The sequence below is a fragment of the Arvicanthis niloticus genome, chromosome 25, assembly GCF_011762505.2.
Source record: "Arvicanthis niloticus isolate mArvNil1 chromosome 25, mArvNil1.pat.X, whole genome shotgun sequence".
Lineage (NCBI taxonomy): Eukaryota > Metazoa > Chordata > Mammalia > Rodentia > Muridae > Arvicanthis > Arvicanthis niloticus.
Genome location: NC_133433.1, coordinates 29877855 through 29898690, shown reverse-complemented (window position 1 = coordinate 29898690; position 20836 = coordinate 29877855). Strand labels below are relative to the sequence as shown.

The window sequence follows — 20836 nt, the reverse complement described above, 5'->3', positions numbered from 1 at the left end:
TAAATATTTATGTCTATCAATGCTTTGCCTGTATGTATAGCTTTGCATCATCAATATGCAGTTATGATAAGGGCGGTAGATTGCCTGGAATCGTTTCAGTGAGCCGTAAACTGTGTGTGGCGTTGAACATGAAACCCGGGTCCTCTGGAAGAACATCCATTGCTCTTAACTGGGGAGCCTCCTCTCCAGCGACTACAAGGAACACTTCATGGTGCTGAGGACTAACCCCTGGCTCTGGCACAGTCCTAGAGTTCTACAACTCAATTACATCCACAGCCCCACAAGAAGTACTTAGAAAGTTGGGTCAAGTTTATTAATTTTAGCACACACCTTATCAGTTACTTGGTTTCTTATAAAACATTTGCTGATACAAAGAACAGGCCTATCACCAAGTAAAGCAAAACCTACTATTGATAACATGAAAAACAGAAACAACTTGTTTTTTGTTTGGTTGGTTGGTTGGTTTTTGTTTTAGAATGTTTTGAAGTCCTGAGCAGTATCTTCCCCCAGACGCTCAGAGGGGAGCTTGCAAACCAGAAGTTCAGTGGACTTCTGATAGCGTCTGATTTCACAGTATGCCACAGTATGCCACAGTACCAGTCCGGTAATGATGAGGTCTCTTCATGCCTCCAGTAGAGGGTGCACTCTTGAGAGAGGTTTTAGTAACCAGTTGTTTCCTGGATGTTTCCACTGAGGGATTTGCGAGCAATCTGCTTTGAACCAGCTTGGATGGAAGTCAAATCTTTGAGCAACAAAGTAACTTGTCTTCAGCTGTCTCCTCATGCATCTGACACTTACACACAAGCTCAGATGGAGTACACTTGAGTTAAGCACTCACACAGCTTCGGATCTGTTACCTACCATCGGGTCAATACAAATGATTCTGAAATGAGTGAAAGGAATGGGCATTGTATGCCCACTCAAGTTCCCAAGACCACTACTGTTGCATTTGAAATGAATTGAGTCTGCAGTGTCCTGATGGGGCTGCCGATCTCACTGCCACAGGAACAACCAAGAGACTCAGGACTAGCCAAGATTTTTTTTTTTTTAATTTACTTATTCATTTTACATCCCACTCATTGTCCTGTCCTCTTCCGGGTCAACCCCTCCCCACAACCCTCCCCTGCTTCCCTTCTCCTCTGAGCAGGTGGAGGCCCTTTGGGTAGCCCCACACACATACTGCACCCTGGCACTTCAAGTCTCTCCGACCTAACCAAGTTCTTACCTCTTCAACTTCAGTGATGGCTAAGAGACAGATGGTGCTCACACCTAAGTCTGCTTTAAGATGAGTATAACCCGCTGTGTGGAAGGTATAGGTGCTTGGAGGTACTAGGGTGGGAGAAGGCTGTCATGTGCTCATGCTCACAGCCTGGGAGAATATGCCAGCAGAATAAAGCCAGAGAGCTCTAGGGGAATCACAGACCCTTTGGAGACATTGAACCTGCTCCTCTAAAAGCAAAACACCCCTAGACTGGGCATTTTCCTAAATCAAGTCATCCTCTCATAAGCTAGTGTTGCTCAAAATCAAATTGAACTTAATGCAAGGCTCATTGCAAGCCCAGAAGGTAAAGCAATAGATGTTTTAGGAACACTAACGCTTGTTGTGGCCCAGGCCATAACTTGGTATAGAATGTGTGCCTGTTAGAGCAAGGCCCTGGGTTAGGGAAAAAAACAAAACCAGAAACGTAATTCAAATATGAAATGTGTCTTTTCCCACGGATCTAAGAAAAATCATCACAACCATCTCGCCTACTGGTGGTGCTCATACTTGGCCATTTCAGCACTAAGAAAGCTGAGGCAGGAGGGTTGACAGAGAGAGGAAAGTTGGAGCTGTGCAGGAAACACTGTCTCAGAATAAAAGAAGTCATAGAATACTCTGTCAACTAAAATTTCACATTTATTATAGACAGAATATTTCTCGTTCATTATTTTAAAACTATCTGCAGAACATGAAAACCTACAAATTTTGCTATTATTCCATTGTTATAGTCTCCTCTGCAGGTATTTATGCTACTGAGTTACAAGTGAAAATTACCTTTGTCTTCTGCTTTCTTGTGTTGTTTGAAAATGACATCACATTGCTTGCAATCTAAGCAACTTGGGAGTTAAAGTAATCCCTCTCAAGCCTGGCTCCATTACAGAACGGCCAGGAAGGGTTTGGTTGAGTTTTTTCCCTCTAGAATCTGAAGCATGGCCTCTCATTCCAATCCTTACTGGAAAGAGATTGAGTCAACTTACCCAAACATTGAGCAATATTCTACCAAATGACGGAATAATGTATTCCTAAAGAGACAGACATAAAGCAGTGTCTCTTCATCTTCTGTCTCTAGGGGGCACATGTGAGCTCAGGAAAGTCCTTTTTCAGCTTTGTAAACAGAGAACACTCTTTTTTTCATGTAATAGTTTAAATACAGACATCAAAAAAAAAAGAGTGGGAAATTCTATGGTTGAACTTTAAGGTTAGAACTCTTGTTCGTTTAATCAGTTAGCAAACATACCGAGTTCAATTGTAGCAGTCAATTATGCAAGAAACAAGGAATTTTAAAGAAGACACTGTTTTTATTCAGCTCAAGTAAATAAATTGCCAGGACTTAAGTCTAATTTCCAAAGGTACTTTCTTGTTCCTCTTCAGCTGTATGTATTCACACTCAATTCTTCTTATGTACCAGGCACTGTGGAGCTCCTATCCCTAACTGGTGGTCCAAACTCGGAATCTCCACTACTCAGCAGCAGAAGGAAGACAAGGACCTATCTAGACTACACAGTAAGTTCAAAGCCATGATGGGCAACTTGGTGAGACTACCTAATAATTAAAAAGGTTTTTGTTTTGTTAATGTACATCGTGTTAGGATGGGTGCCAGTTATAGTTTGGTAGGAGCAGGTATACCTGACATGCTTAAATTCAATGCTAATACTAAAACAGAAATTATTTTCTGATATAGAAACTGCATTCACAATTAGGAATCATCACTTAGGTTGCAGTTAGGCTCAGTGTGTCCAGATGCATTATGCTGTGACTTCCTATCCTGGCCAGTAGATAAGGAGCAGACTGTAAGGCAGACCCTTAATGGATCTCAGAGACGATGTTAAAATTCTCTCAGGAGTGAGACTTGAGCCACTGCCACAAGTCGTTGAACTCCAAAGTCAAGGAAACCAAAACCTTGGAGCCATGCATCCAAACATCTCTGCCCTATTTGTCAGGTCTCAAGTTTTTCCAACCTGGGCCCTGACTATAGCAGATTTGCCTCATCTGGCATCCAAACATAGATAAAACTGGGTATCTTAAACCACAGGATGTCAGCCTTTTGTATTGCTGGTGGAGACTGAACCCATGGCCTTCTACATGCTGAGCAGTCTGCTGTGGGGCTGTATCCCAGCCCCAGGACTTCAGGTTTTCTTACACTTCTGTGAAAGCCTACTCTGACAGCTACCCAAAAGGCCTTCTGTTCTGCAGACTAGATTCAGTTTCTTAACTGTTCATTATCCCTCTACAGGGGACACTATAGATTAAATTGTATCTCTCTCACCATTGTTATGAAGTCCTAATTCCCAATGTGATGTCTTTCTCTCCTACCAAGAGTCATATGAGCACACATGAAGACAGTGGCCACCTTGAGTCCTTGAATTGTTGCCCATGCTTTTCAAACTTTGTGCTGTTGAAATTAGTCTTTCTAGGCACTCCCCTCTTTAAGCTTTCTTCCAAGTGACCATTGATAAAAGTTATTTGTTCTTGTGATAACGTCTCACTAGGTAGCCAGCCCAGATGGGCCTTGAACTTGTGACCTTTATGCATCTGCCCTGTATGTACATATATTACAGGCATAAGCCCCCTTGTCTGGCAGCCATTTGTGAAAGTTTTAACAAGGTCACAAGATAACAGTGACAGGGACGTTTCAAACTCCATATGCAGTCTAGAATGGTATCCTCCTGAATGATGTAGTCGTTCTGCCTCCAAACCCCGGCTTACCTTTTTCCTGGACCACAGCCAATGCCAACTCTAGTGGTCAGGTGCCTCCAGAAAGCAGACACTGCAGTTAGGAGGGCAAGAGAACTGTTAGCCTGTTAGTTTTTTTAAAGATCCAGAGGTTTGGGCTCAAGAAAGCAAGCTACAATGTAGACTTGAAGCATGCAAAGGGAAAATACACAGAAGCCCATAGGGACAGTGAATTAGTTACATTTTTGTTACTGTTATAAAACATGGAGACTCAAAGAAGCTTTTGAAGACTTTATTTTGGCTTATGGCTTCACAGAGTCCACAGGGGCAGGGAAAGCATGGCATACTGGCTGGAGCAGGAAGCTGGCATCACATCTTCATCCAGAGACTTGCAAAGCACAGGAAGTGGGGCAAGATTGCAAACCCTCAAAGCCCACCCTCAGTGATGTACTTCCTCCTGTAAGGTGCATCTCCTAAAGTTTCCTTAACCTCCTGAAACAGCACTAACTGGAAAACAAATCCATGAGCCTAATGGGGATTTCTCACTCAGGCCATGACAGGCAAGGGGAGTTTTGGACTGAGAAGTTCTGACACAATTTTATAAACCCAAAAGGGAGATCTGACATGAGGCTGGCCCTATTTGAAGGATCAAGACAGAACTCAATCTGGGAAGCTTGGTCATTGTGCAGGGGAAGGTTACTCTAAAACAAGGGTAGATCTTGAAGGATATCAGCTATCCTGACCAGGGTCCAGGGATAACTGAACAACTTGGGTCCTGAACAATGTGGCCACTGCTCCTACCTCACAAGCCCCTGACACAGTTCTCCTGGAGTCTTTCAACATATAAGAAAATGAAATGTGAAAGTCAACCATTTAGACAACTGAAATAACCACTGGGAACTATAAGCAGTTATGCCTGAAAACCCATTATCTTTTAATTAAAAAAAAAAAAGACTTATGACTTATGAGTGCTTTGCCCCCATATACTTAAGTGTAGCATGGGCATGACTGGTGCCCACAGAGGTCAGAAGACATCAGAGCCCTAGGAACTGAAGGTACAGATGGTTGTGAACCACCATGTACATGCTGCACCAGGTACTCTGCTAAAGCAACAAGTGCTCTCAATCCCTGCCTTATCACTCCAGCCCCAAATGATTTTTAAAAACAAAGCAATTGGTATAGGGAGATAGTCTGATTGCTATTACTTTGGCTTTTGACAGATATTATATGATAGTTACACTATTTATGTAGCATGCTAAGCTGTAAATACTAAAGGCATGCTATAGACATGACCTTAGCTAAAAAGATGTAAAACAAATATTTGGGCATGGTCTTGATAGGATAAAGTGCTAATATATGATGTCATAGGAAGCAAAACAAAGCAGCTCACAGATGGCAGCACCAAATTATCAGCATGTTTTGAGATCAAAATAAACATAACTACACAGAAAAAATAATGACATACAACAAAAATCATATATTGACATGACTTTCAAAAATAACTTAAGTGCATTTATTTCAAAGCGTATTTAAAATGGTAAAATCTTCCTAAGTAAGACTTGAAATGTGTAAGTATGTCTTTGAGGTACCTGCAAGGAACTCCTGGAGGCAAGCAACACCTAGAAAAATCTCTCAGACCCACAGAGACATTCCAGCTCATTCATGTATTATTTCAACTAGAGTAAGACAAATTCCTGTGACTGCATGAAGCATCTTTGAAAATCTTCAAACTACAAAACAAAGTATTTGAATATAGAGCTAGGCTATGGTGGAACATGCCTTTAATCCTAGGCTCCTGGGAGGCTGAGGCAGAGAGATCTCTCTGAATTCGAGATCAGCCTGGTCTACAGAGCAAGTTCCAGGACTTCAAAACTACAACAAAAAACCCTGTCTCAAAAACAAACAAAAACCACAACAAACAAAAACCAGGGAAGAAATCCTAGCTAACAAGGCTAAGACTCACTGGATCCCAGAAACTCAAGATCAGCCTGGGTGAGTGATACCTTGCCTCAAAATAGTGATACTAAACAAACACCAGGCCAAACAAAAGGCCAGTGATGTTCTCTTCTCTCTGCCATGAAATAGGTTTTCAAAGTATCTGGAGACACCTAAGTATGTGTTGAGGCCCAAGGACAACTTTGGTATCCTTAGGTAATGCCATCCTCTTTTGAGACAGGGTCTCTCACTGGGCCCCACACCTTACTTATTAAGCTAGGTCAGCGGTGAGCCTCAGGGTCCTCCTGTCTCTGCTTTTCCCAATGCTGAGATTAAAGCATGGCACAATTACCAGCATTTTTATGTGGGTTCTGGGTTTGAACATAGGTCCTCATGTTTGCAGTGGAGAAAGGGTCCATCACACACCAACATGATCTCACTTAAATTACATCTTCAACCAACTCTCCCCTTGAGTACAGCCACAGCCTAACATCCACTGAACTGTTGGATGGCACAAAACTTGTCACAGATAGGGTCAGGTTCTTTTGGAAATGTCTTCCTAGTGGTCAGACCTATTGTTGCTTCCAGAAAACACTGCTAGCCCGGGACTACACTCGAGACTAACTTTAGGCATGATTTTCCTCGATTCCCACTGGCACAAGGAGGTGGACTCAGCTGTTTACAGTGATGTAGCTCTATAGTAGAGGTTCTCAACTCGTGGGTTGTAACCACTGGGCTGGGAGGTGCATCAGACAACCCTCTCAGAGGGGTGACCTAAGATCATCGGTAAACATATATTTATATTTCTTAACAGTAGCAAAGTTACAATTATGAAAAACAGCAACTACATCATTTCCTGATTGGGGTCCCCACAACATGAGGAACTGTCTTAAAGGCTCACAGCATTAGGAAGGTTGAGAACCAGAGCTCTACACAGTCAGGGCTTTTTAAATGTCTCCTGTTGGGTGGGATGTTTTGCTAGTGGCCTGAACTCACTTGGGACATACTCTGAGATTTATTTTTCTGGGTAACTTTCTGTGTCGTTGCTTTACGGTGGCTTTATTTCATAGAGCTCTCCTACCGGAATGATAAATATCCTGAAGACACAAGCAGATTGAGCTGGGCTCAACCCAGCCTGTGCACACCAAGACTACATGTCCACTGATACCTTGATCACCTGAACCCACCTGGAACTCACCTACAACATTTACAGTTTTCAAGTCATGGAACCACTTTTTGCAAACAATTTATTTCTGTGCTCATCAGATACACTGTGTGTGGGAGGGTGGATTCACATTTTTTTCATACTGTACAGTTTTCTACTTTCCTTATAACATAAGCATTTTCAAGATCTGTGTCCTCTCTTACAAACCAGCTTACTTGGCCAATGAGATATGCTCAGCAAGCATCCATGTTTAATGTAGTTTCCAACCTTTTGAGTGTCAGACTGATGATTCACTGCAACCCCAAATGTATTGAGTTTAAAACACCTATATTCTTATCTAAAAATAACTCTAGGCAAGGAATTTGTCTCTGGGATAAGGTAATGATATAATAAACACCCATTCAAACAAACAAAAATCAATAAATTAATGACTTAAGAGCAAATTTCTCAAACTCTCTGGGACAAGAAACTATGTCTGACTCTTCACATAATGGTCTGGGTATTTGTTTAAAACAGGAAGTATACGAATGTTTCTTTCAAAAAGATGGGATTAAAGATCCAAGTATAGGGCCAGAGAGACAGCTCAGTGTTCTTCCAGAGGTCCTGAGTTCAATTCCCAGCATGTATATGGTAGCTCACAACTGTCTACAACTGCAGTCCCATGGGATCCAATGTCCTCTTCTGCTGTGCAAACATGCAGACAAAATACCCATGTACATAAATAAATCAACCTTTTAAAAAAGATTCAAGTATAATCAACTCAAAATACATTTATTAAAAACCAATATATTTAGTACTGTCCCTTATAGGCTGGGACCACCAATACATCTTGTAATGGTCAACCTAAAATTAGAGAAACAAGGATACATGACTGACAGGAGGGAGGGAAGACAGGACAAAGATAATGAGCTTTACTAGTTGAACATTAAAGTGATAAAACCTTTAGGTAGAAAAATAGATGCTGGGGGCTGGAGAGATGGCTCGAGGTTTTAGGAGCACTTGCTGCTCGGGCAAAGGACTCTGATTCAGTTTGTAGTTAGTACCCATAAAGGAGCTCACAATGATCCAGGGATTCCAACACCCTCATCTGGCATCTGCAGGTACTGCCCAAATATGTATGGTATACATACACACACATACACACATATTCATTCATTCATTCATTCCCCCCCCCCTTTCTCTCTAAAAAAAAAAAAAAAAAAGCAGATGCTGGACCTTTGATCCAAGAACATTAGCAATATCTGGTAAATCTTATGTTATTACAACTTTGGGGCAAAGCTTGTTGGTGGACAGGAGCAGCCTGGCAACTCTAGGCAGGTGCTGAACACCCACAAAGGCCAGGTTACTGGAAAGAAGGGGAGAGGTTTTAAGGCTAGATTCACTAAGACTTGATAAAAAAAAAAATGTGAGAAAGGATTGGGTAAAGTGTCAGATTCTTTGGATAATCAGAACAGACACCACTACCACCATTAAATTACAACAGGAAAGATAGACATTTTCTTTTATTGGAGTAAAAGTAGAGATTCAAAAGCATTTCATGTTGACTTAAACAGATGCAGGACACAGGCATCCATACTCAGGCTCTTGCTCAGTGATGCATATTCATCTACAGTGGTGAATATGTGCCCCAAAAGTGAGGTAGACAGGAAAAGATGCTTTCTACCTTGGATTGTTACCTTCCTTTCCCTAAGGATAATTACAGGTGTACTGTACTGAATTGCAGGGCACACAGGTACTCCCATGTATAAGCTTACATTAATATGACAGTACTTTTAAACATAACATACCTCATCAAAACTACCTCGAGGGATATTCACTGAGGCAGAGCTACAGCACTGGGGTTCTGGCCTTAGCTATTCAGTACACAACACTATCATCTGACCTCTCCATTCAGTTATGTTTAATTAGCCTGTATGTTGCCTTTGTATGAACGCAGTTAGCAACAGGGGGGACTTTAACAGACTCACATATTCACAGCAGTTTACCTAATGGAGAAAAGCCAGACCTACTGTGGATGGTTAAAAAAACACATTAAGGATTGTGGAGAACAGCAAAGTGAAAGCAAGCGATGCTTTCTCTAACCATATACTAATCTAGTAGTCAGCTGCAACAACAGCTTGCTGACAGAAGCTACCTATGAGACAGATGACTCAAGAAAAGAAATTAGCTAAGCAGACATTTCCTCCCTGCCTAGAGTGAGGTGCACACACAGCCAGCCCATCTGCTCACTTCCTTCTCTCTTCTTGTAGCTTTAAGAGTCACTCATCTTAGATGACCAGTGGGTACACTCAGAAAAGCATCCAGGAATTCTTTATATGCTGTCCTTATTAAACACAACACTTCTAAGTTAAGCAACATCAGACTCATGGTAACTCAAAGTCTCTAGGCTTTACTTTTTAATTCCCAAATCCTCCTTTCCCTACTATTAGTTTTTGGGTTTTTTTTGTTTTTTTGTTTTTTTTTTTAAAGACAAAGTCTTATTATATAGCTCTGGCTGTCCTGGAACTCACTATGTAGACCAGGCTGTCCTCAAACTCACAGAGATCCATCTGCCTCCACCTCCTCAGTGACAGAATTAAAGGTATGCACCACTGCATCCAGCTTGCCCTGCCACTCTTAGTAAGATTTATATATATATTTTTTTCAGAATCAGGACAAGAGACTGAGGCCAGGCAGGAGATACTATTGTCTGGCTACAGCCTTTTTAAAGTTTGGGGACGAGGTCTTAGGAAATTACAAGGCTGTCCAATGATAATCTTCCCATGTGTTTGCAGAGTAGTTTCGATCACAGGCCAGGATTTGTTTCACTGAAGCATAAAGCAGCCCACAACTGAGTAAGGACCACCTATGGCTAAGCAGCTCCAGCAACGTCCCTCATGCTGTGTGCTCATCTGGAAACAGTTTCCATAATCTTTTAAATAGTAAGCTTTCATATACAAGAAGCACTATACAAATTAAAGTTTACATTATTAGAAACTGCAAAGAACTCTCGTACTTATCCAATTAGTATTCAAGTATGTGGTATGGGAGAGCAAATGACAACTGTTTTATTATTAAAAGTTACTCAAGATCCATAAAGCACACAAAGTAACCTATGTTCAACTAAGAAAAGGTTAGTACATGTATTGAAAAATATATAACACAGATTTGTGTGTCTTAACATTTACATTCTAGTTAAAAAGTAGTTATTTACATATTTTTGTAATTTGTACTTATAAAATATATATACCCACCCCATTCAAACCCTCACCAAAAAGAATATGGCAACACAAAATTGAACAGATTCAATCTGACCTGAACATGTACTTAATTCTTGAGTACTAGATAATTCAAAGAATCTACCCAAATAGTTTTTTACCATATGCTGACAACCTGCATCTACCTGAATCTATCTGTTTTGAAATCTAACAAAAATCTCAGAGTCCCTTCACAGTCTTCTTTCTGGCTTTCAGACAGTGGAGTTTTTCAGTCTTTCCATAGACCAGAGACAAGTTACGTCTCACAGAAAGTCCAGAAGACATTTTCAGTATGTTTTGTCTTTGAGAAAACAACTTACAGGATTGCATCAACTAGTCCTGAAAATCCAGGCTGTGTGCACACCAACAGAGAGCAAGAACCGACACTCGTTTCCCAGGCACTCTTCCCAAATGTGTCGAAGTCCCGAGAGAGAGCTGGAGATGTATCTACTCAGGCATTCCTGCTCACAGCCAAAGCAGCTCAGCACAACTTTATCAACAGAAGTATTTAAGACAATCAGATAATCAGAGACTCATCACCAAACATATCAGTAATAAATCTGAGAACTGAAATTACAACTAATACCTTACTTAGCAGACCACACAACTATACAGCAAGCCAAGCCTGAAATGTTCAGATTCTATGTGCCTCTAAAGATGACGATGCCTAAAATCCTGTCTGAATTCATGAACAGGTTTTATTGAGGAAAAGTCACTCACAAATAATTTTACCATATTTAAATGTAAAAACAAGTTAATTCACTTGAGAAATAATAGGTTCTGAAAGAGTCCCTATCTAAAAGAAAACAAATACAAATCCCTCTATATTACTACCAAAGAAATTCAACAACAGTTCACAGCTTAGTTTTGTCAATTATTCATAAATTTAGCTACCTGCTGATGAAATAAAGTTAGGTACAACCCCCCAACCCACACACCCATGTATCTTATTTATAGAAGGTATTTTTTTAATTTCTTAAAAATATCAGATGTAGCCGGGTGGTGATGGCTCACATCTTTAATCCCAACACTTGGAAGACAGAGGCAGATGAATCTCTGTGAATTTGAGGCCAACTTGGTCAACAGACAGCCAGGGCTACTCAGAGAAACTCTTGTCTCGAAAAACTAAAACCAAACCAGGAAAAAAAAAATCTGATATTAATTTTAACAATCTTTCTTTTTTAGATTCCCTAACCTTCAACAAAAATAAAATACAAACTTGTAAGTCAGAAAAGGGAACAAGAAGACACTGAGCATCTATGGGAAGAGAAGAGTAAGAGAAGAGTAAGAAGTGACAGGGAGGTAGGGGCAGAGACCTAAGAAGGCGGGTACGAAGGGCAGTGGCAGCTGCTGCACTAGACAGCTTCACAGACTGCAACCATGCAAAGGATCCGAAGTCTCGCTGGAGCAGCACACCGCAGGACTGGGGTGCCAGTGAGTGGCACCCTCAATTCCGCAGCGGTCTAATAATAAATCTTCAGAAAGGTACTTTTTGAAAACCAATTTACATGCATATACAATTAAACATAATTATAAAGTTTAAGCTTTCAGCTAAGATACATAAAAAAATAAAAAGGGGAAATATAAGCAGTAGTAACCATGAAAGCTGAGACCTAGCTGAGACACTCAACTATTTTTAATTAAAAAAAAAAAAAAAAAAAAAAAAAAAAAAGAAAAAGCCCTTTGAATATATGGTATCTCATCTACTCTACTCCTAGGGAGTTTTAAATATCGCAATTCTCAAAAAACCACAGGCTTTAAAAAAGACTTCATTACCAGAAATAACACATTTACACACCGTTTCCATCTCACCGTCATGTCCCTTACTATATCAATTTACCTTTGATGAAACCAGTCTCCAGATACCTGCTTTAGGATCTCCTAACTTCTATTAGAAGTTATTATCAATGTTGGTAATCAAGGGGTGTGTATGTGTGTGTGTGTGTGTGTGTGTGTGTGTGTATCTTACTTAGCAGATCACAGAAATATACAGCAAGCCAAGCCTGAAATTATATTTTGATATATATTATATATATTGCATCATATATAATATATATGTATGTATGTATGTATGTATGTATTTGCATGTATTTAAAGTTCAGAAGCGGTAAACCACCCCAGTCACTTAGTAACATGTGTCTACATACCAAGTCAAAGCAACAAAGATTATGGTCTTTTTCTAGTGCAATTGCTGACTACATATAAGCTGTCATCCCTTTCTCCTAGGACCTAAAAAAAAAAAAAAAGCTTATTTCCCTGCTAGCTGAAGAGAATTACATATATCAGTTCTTTATAAATAAATATAAACTCCCTAAGAGAACACCCACAAAACTGAAACTAAGCTCTCTCCATAAAACCTATCTATAGCATTTGTCTGTATTTGGAAGGGCATCAAGTTCATAACTGCAAAAACAAGGAACTGCCTGGATTATCTTAACAAAATTTGACAAAACAAGAGAGCAGCCTAAAATAAATGTGTGTGGGGGGGGGGAGAGGGAGAGGAAAATAGAAGGAAGGAGGGAGGGAGGGAAGAAGACAGACAGACAGACAGACAGACAGGGCCCCTAAGTATGAAAATATAATGTTGCAGGCTAGTACTTAATGGAGGATGCAGGAAAGAGAGAATAAAGGCAGCATATTTCATATGTTTCTTGTAATTCTGGCTCTCTTTCAATAACATTACAGCAAAGTATTTGTTTTATAACTTGCCCTCAACTGAACAATGACCCAGATACAAGTCTAACAACTTTTAATAATGGCAAATAATTAAATGCAAGTATAAAAGAATTTTCCGTGGCTCCTAAATTCAAAGGAGTAATATTAAATCTAATTATAAATTATTAATAGCTGATGCTCCTGTATTTTAGGTATTTTTTTAATTTCTTCACTTGAATCCAAAAGTAAAAGTGTTTGGTTTTTCACTATTTCCCATTTCATTTGAGTCTCTTCTATGGTGTCTGTACATAGAAAGGTGTATTAAAGCACTGTTACAAAACACAACTGAAGCTAGTCGTCTACACTACAGCACTGTTATCTGCTTGACCTGGTACAGTAATTCCTTTGGTGAATGATGTCACAAGCAGGAATTTAGTAAAAAGACCAGTAATAGGTAAGTGTTTCTCCCTGTGCCCCGCCCCCGATAAAGAGAATTAGTATTTAGAGCAGTGACACAAACCTAATTTACAGCTGTAGTTTCATCTTAAAAGCAAAGAAAAACTAAGACTGTAAAGATTTCTTTCATGTTAAGTAGGTCAACTAATAAAACTGACAATGATCACTGTGGGAACTCAGGTACATACATGCAGTCAAGACAGAAGAAAATGTTTACAGTCTTTAAAAAGTGAGGAGTGCTCCCTAGTAGTATAAACAGTGTCTACAATTTGGTGGCTGGCCATGGTTTTAATTTTTTTCAAGTTATTTCTACAGCAGACATAGTTTTGAAGTCTACCCACCCCTGAGTTCAGCAGTTATAGAGTGTAAAATTATATGCCCTTAATTAACAACATGTACAAAGCTACAAAATGTCATCTACACAGAGATTAAAAACAATTAAAATATTCTTTACCAATTATCAATTGAATGATTTTTATGGGGTTACATACTGTCGGACCTTTCAGCCAACTGGCTTTTATTTTTCAGCCCAAATTGATTAATATATTCACTGCAAGATATTCAAAAAGAGTGCAACAATAAGGCATTAGTAAAAATAACATTGTCATAGAAACAGATCTTGCATATGTGAAAAGGTAATTTATAAAATACATTAATCGCTTCTTAAAAAGACCTAGTTGTAGCATCATTACATGGTACATGGTACTTCAGATGGAACCTTCTCAACAACTGTTTATAGATCACAGAGAGAGATGATTGATAGATGATAGATAGATAGATAGATAGATAGATAGATAGAGATAAATACAGATAGATAAGAGTAGAGAAAAGCAGAAAAACTTCATCTAGCTGGAAGCAAAATCTTCTCAACAAACAAAACAAATTCTTCCAAGAAACCCTGCACAATGGATATGTGAGACAAACAAGCAAACAGATCATTTTTGTAGTATCCTTTTGCCAAAATCTTAAAATAATAATGTCCACACTCTTTTGTTAAAACATTAAGCCTCTGTCAAAAATGTATTTCTCATTTTAGGGTACAGTATTGAAAGACAAGATGATACAAGTAAAGAAAATTTACAAGAAAAAACTTGACAAAATTCTTTCAATTAAAGTATTGTAACATTTAAACAACTGAAAACATAACAAAAGAAACAAGATTACAAACAAAAATGTTTATGGATTTTTTTCTCAACATAAATAAATGAAATAGTGTCTAGGCAAAAGGGCTCATGCTGATGGCTAGCAGGAAGTAACAGAGTGTAATATACTTGGAAAATTAATAACAGGCCCAAATGGTAGATGGCAGTAATTTAATCATCACTGCCATTTTTTTTTTTTACTTCCAAAACAACGCCTTGGTTAACCCATTCACAACCTATTATTCACACCTTTACTTCAGAGATTGAGGACTATATACAACAAATGAATTTATTTCACCATAGGGATAACATATTGTACCTCTCTGCCAATGTTCCTCGAAAACTGTCCATGCCAAAACAGTTTGACAGCAGATATAAACAATTAAATAAATATTCAATGATCTTTCTTTCGGTCCTTAAGAGACGCATGTGATTTCATGCTGTTAGCCTGAGGATCACAGTGCATAGAATCCATAGATCAACAGTTGGGGTGGCTTTCAATGTAATGTTGGATTCCTCACTTTCCTTATAATCCCACAACAACCGATAAATTCATTTCATAGGCCCTATCATGCATTAATCACCAAGTGGCAGGAGTTAAGAAAACTCTTCTTTTTACAACGTCCATTGCCGGCAATGAACGTCCCCAAACCACTGAGGAAGTCACTGTTATTGCACAATACATGAGGACCTGGAACTTTTCCAAAAGCTTAAAAAAATAAAAATAAAAAAATGGAATTATATTTGACATTTCCTGACACCTGCATTAATACTGTATGACTAATAAAAGCATGTCAGTTGCCTGGACTGAACCAGCGATCAACATGCGCCCAGAATGCACACGAGTAAAAATGCAGTAAAAGGAAGTAGTCTTCATTGCCTATAGGTCACTTCCAGTCAAAGGTTAAAGTTCAAAGACTGAATGATCAAAGTGCTCATTTTCTCAGTAGGACTATCTTCTGCTACGAGGATGAGAACAGTGGCATCAACAAGTATCATCTTTAAGAAAAGGAGAAAAAGATAATTAAAAAGTTAAACATGGGTAAGTAATCTACAAGTTCATCTCATGTAGAAATAATGTCAAGTAGCAAGAACATGGCTGACCTGACTTGCCATTCTCAATCTTTACAGATAAAAATTTGTGTTCAGTTATATAATGTAAGCAAACCAACCTTTATACTCTTTCAAGGAAATGATAGCTTGCAAAACTTTTAAAATAATATATGATTAGTTATATTAGTTCAATCTGAAACAAGAAATTGCTATGCTAAAGGAAGCACATATTTAGGACACATCTGAAGAGAGTTGTTCTATAAGTGATTCTTAAGCCCTCATGACATTTTACATTAATAATACATCACACGCTTTTAGTCTATAAAGAAACTCTCCTTCAATAGTAAGATACAACTCTCAAATCAATCAATAGGCATTTAATACAATAGACATGTTGTACCTCTCTGACAACGTTCCTCGAAAACTTTCCATATCAAAACAATTTGACAGCAGATATAAACAATTAAATAAGTATTTCTGTTAATGTTCCTTCAGAAAACTAATTTTCAGAAAGTATTCATAATGTTCAGAAATATTCATATGCAAGGTCATTTAAAACCCCCAAACCCTATCAGACTTTCTGGTAGGCTCCATATATTATATTTAGACAGTACATAACTGTAGTGTCTATACTTTAGAAAACTAACTTCGCAAAAAAATTTATCTGAAGAATTGAAGGACTAATTACTTTTCAGAAAGAAGCTTCAGAATAGCAGCAACTCCCAAGAGTTATGCAAACGTATAAAGGAAAAGCTCAGGAAATGCTGGCCAAAATTTTTACAAATAATTCCACATAAAGGCTGATAAATTAGTGCTAACAGAATTTCCACTAATAAAGACTAAGTCAATTCTGTATACCAGGGAAATTTGTAATAATATACATGGTAATATGTACCATGGTAAATAATATAGACGATAAATAAATAAATGATATAAATGGTATTCAATGTACATGGTAAATAAAAGTGTATTTTAAAATGGATCACAGGCTGGTGCTAGAGCTCAGTGGCGGTGTTCCTAATCCTGGGCACGGCTTGAATAATTAAAAAAAAGATGTAGGCTCAGTCCCCAGCATCGACAACAGACACCAAGAGTCCAGAATATGCTGACTGTGCAGCCAGCCTGTGCTACACAGCTAGACCCTCTATCAAAACAAGACAAATGGGCTGGAGAAATGGCTCAGAGGTTAAGTGCTCTGGGAGTTCTATCCACAGCATCCATGGTGAGTTACCCACAATGACTTATTAACTCAAGCTCCAGGGGACCAGATGCCCTTTTCTGACCTTTGAGAACACACGAACACGCACACGCACGCACACACTAACACACACACACGCCACAATCTGACAATTTTTTGAGACAGGGTTCATGCAGCTCACACTGGTCTCAACCTTGCTAAGTAGCCACGGCTGGCTCCTCATCTTCCTGCCTTCAAATTCTAAGTGCTAAATGTCATGACTAAAGCCTTCAAATAAAACAGAACGTACTGAAGAAAAAAACAAGTGGAGACTTTATATCTCTTATGTTTCAAATCAAAATACCCAGGATTTGAAAGAAGATGTACTTGTGAATGTAAACGAAACAGGAATATGAAGGAGTGTCATGTACTACCTACCTCTCAAATAAAGAATGTTTTAGTTGTGTGGGTGTGTTTGGATTTTGAGGGGTTTTTTGGTATGTGTGTGGGGGTTCAGTTTGTGTGTACATATGCAAGCATGTATGTTTTTTGGATTTGTGTGTGTGTATGCATGAGTATATGTGTATAGTGTTTTGTGGAAGGGGCTGTATGTGTATAGTATATACATGTGTATATGCACATGGGGGGTGATGTGGTTTTGGTTTTTTTCTGTGTGTGTGTGATTACATTTTGGACAGGCTCTTGCTAAACTTTCAAGGCCAACCTCAAGTTTGCAATGTGCCTGCACTGGCCTCCAAAGTAGATGGAATTTTAGGAATGTTATCTCAATAAAATATTTTATTAAGACAAACACGACAACTCATCAGACTTAAATCTATAAGGTACAGTATGGTGATGAATTCTACCTGATATGCACTATATTGAGACAAACTTTAGAGTGACACAGACAACGATGCATACAGTAAGAAAGTTACTGTATGCAATCAAGCATGCTGTTTAGTAAAGTAGAAACAAGCTTGTGTCTCTAAAGCCGTACGTATTCTTTACATGGCAGCACGAATTCACCTTTATGAATGGCTGCTCATTCTGGAAGGTTCGCAGCCTGGTAGGCTTCTGTAGAATGTGCTACTAAAGTGATTATAAAATCCCTAAAGCTATTCTCCTATCCCAGTCTCCATCTTGAATCAAATGTTAAATAAGTTTAGGTTGATATGGTTATACTTGCCTTGAACATCTTAGTTTAGAGAAAATATATTTAGTTTTACAGTTTGAATTCAATGATCTCTAACAACAGGACTCCTAAGGACTTAAAAGGTTATAAATCCTCAATAAATACACGTAATGAAGCCTGTAATAACTGGTTTGAAACTAGGTGTGAGTCAAAACCATCACCCTGCTTTCCCATAGCTAAGAGATAAAAGCAAACAACAAAAGGCAAACCCTCCAGGAATATAGTGCTCTAGCTGTATGCAGACACGGTCAGCAGACTCAGACGGGCACACAGAAACAATGACACAAATCCTACTAAGGGTTACAACAAATATACAACTAAAAAAGGCTGTGAAAGACCATTGATAGTCCTTAACTTCCGGCTTAACTATTGTGGCAACAGAATACCTTGAAAAGAAAATCCCAGAATAATGATTTTAATCATCTCTGGAACTACCACAGCCTTTACTAAAATCTCATCTCCAGTAGAACACATAGACTACTGGTTCCAGAGACGTTACCTCCATCACCACTAACTTCACTGAGCTTATGGAAATGTAAGAATTAGAGAAAGGTCACTATATTCGCCCACCATTATAAAAGGCATATACTACCCTAGAACTCCAACTCCTCAAGTCTCACCAAGGACACAAGACTAGAAAAACACAGTAACACAAGCTGGTAACATAAGGCTAACATCATGAAAGACAAAATATTTACAGTTAAGTTTTTTTTCTCGTAAGTTTAAGGAATTAGTTTTCCTTTGCCAAATAGATTCAAGGAAGATTTTAGAACAGACAGGAAATAGAACTGTTACCCATGAGGAGGGAGAGGGTACTGCTAAATCACTCAAGTTCTGGATTCACAAGTTTAGTAATTTTGTAGCCTTAAAAGGTAAAACAAAAAAGGTTCACAATTAGTATACATGTGTGAATCTATGGACAAAGGTTATAAAGCAGCAAGAAAAAGAGGTGTTTTGGTTTTTATTTTTGAGACATGGTCCCGAGTAGCCCAAACTGGCTTTGAACTGGAAACACAGAAGATGAGGAACTGATCTGTCTTCCCCTCTAGAAGGCTGGATGGCATTTGTGTTCCACCCTCCCACTTACGTGATGCTGGGGTTTCTCACATGCTAGGCAAACATTCTACTAACTGAGCTACATCTCCAACTTTAAAACATTAACACTACTAATCTGAGACAATTTTATACTCCCCTCCTCTAAAATCTTCGTAATTCTACAGGAATGTTCCATGTGGGCAGAACTAGTATGCAGTCTATGGTTCTAAAGAAGACTGTTCAACTTCTTCCCATATTAGACTCAACCATTTGTTACACACGCTATCTAAATACTATGCTGTATCCATTGCCTGTAAACCTACCTTTCTTATTCAAACACTCAATTGTGAACTTAACCTAATGTCTTAACATCACAGTCTGAGTGCTTTAACAATCAAAGGTCTGAACTCCCCTCTCAAGCAACTGTATATGAAAGATTTTTAATATTGACTCCAGAAAACAAGTTTTATTATCAATGGATTTTGTCTACTTCATTGTAATACTTTTATAGCTAACTAAATGATATGTTGTACCTTTGAACAATTTTTTTGCCTGACAATAAAAACTCTGGAGTTTGCTGGTGTAGCTACGACCTCCCAGTAGCTGTGGTTGTCTGTACAAGACCTGAACAAAACCAAGCCAATCAATGCTGTGCTCACAAGCTCCCACCCCTAACTCAGGAACTACTGACAAATGATAGCTTCCAAGAGAGAGAAAATCAGTTTTCCTTAACAGTGTGGACCCTGGTAGGTCAACCATATTCCAGCAGCTGGCTCATCCAGGAGCGCGTGGATATCCCAAACTGAACACACCAGGGTGTGAAGGGAGGGAGGAGGGAGGGAAGAGGGAGGGGGAGGGAGGGAGGAAGGAAGGGGGAGGGAGGGAGGGGGAGGAGGGAGGGGGAGGGAGGGGGAGGAGGGAGGGGGAGGGAGGGAGAGAGGAAGGAAGGAAGGAAGGAAGGAAGGGGGAGGGAGGGAGGGAGGGAGGGAGGGAGGAAGGAAGGGGGGAGGGCATGAGGTCTGGGAGTGGGTAGATGGGAAGGTGGGGGTAGATCTGGAAGGAGCTAAGAGGAAGGAGTGGAATGTGAATGTGATTAAAATACACTGTACGAAATTCTAAAAGAAAGTCATTCGTTATGAAAAGAAAAGAAGAAAAAAACAAAAATCTTTGGGTTCTAAATCATTCATTCAGCTGGGTACAAAGATACAATTCCATATAAAGAAGATTCCATGTCTGAATCATGGCAAATTCCCAAATCCATTTGTATACTCAAGTGAATCAGCTATTTCACAAATCTATTTTAATTTGGCTTTCAGTTTCTGGCCCTAATTGTCTCTGCTCAATTTATTTTTCAGAGCAGACAAATGTCTGTGTTAACTGGCAACATGGCATGCTTGCATCAGATGCAGATATAACCTAATTAGAAAAGTGGTCCTGGAAAGTGGTCCTAGTTTCAAGTAACAATAAGGAATATATAGTGATATATAATGTCTTATATTCTAAAACTCTACATAATATGATTACCTTTTAATAAATCACTGTGCACTAAAAACCTCAAAAACAATCAATCTGAGGTATGAAGCATACAAATGGATTAGCAGTAAGCTAAGAAGGACTGACGTAATTTGAAAGAGATTCCAAATAATACTGTAGACAAGCAAAATTTAACTTCGAGTATTTTATGAAGACCTAACAGTTATCTAGTAAATCAATTCCAGCCTGACTTCTAAGGTTCCCATCTTATAAAACCAGGAGCTTAAAAGATTTTAGACTTGTAATCTTCCACTATTAGTGCCCCATCCTGCCTATACAAAGTTTTCTTTAGAGCAGACACATCATTGTCCCAACTAAATCTC

The 20836-nt window shown here is 38.9% G+C and overlaps 1 protein-coding gene across 6 annotated transcripts in view; it reads right to left on the bottom strand.

The window, feature by feature from the left end:
- Positions 1-288: 288 nt before the first annotated feature.
- Positions 289-20836, bottom strand: part of Ube2w (ubiquitin conjugating enzyme E2 W) — a 65640-nt gene continuing 45092 nt past the window's right edge. For 3 of the 6 annotated variants that reach the window (XM_076924305.1, XM_076924309.1, XM_076924310.1), the window contains exon 6: positions 4211-7715. In XM_076924305.1, coding sequence (XP_076780420.1) covers positions 7618-7715 — 98 coding nt within the window. In that variant the 3' untranslated portion in view covers positions 4211-7617. Of the gene's footprint in view, positions 858-3967; positions 4029-4210; positions 7716-7778; positions 15523-20836 lie in introns of those variants that run through there. The other 3 variants (XM_076924308.1, XM_076924307.1, XM_076924306.1) reach the window with 2 other exon arrangements.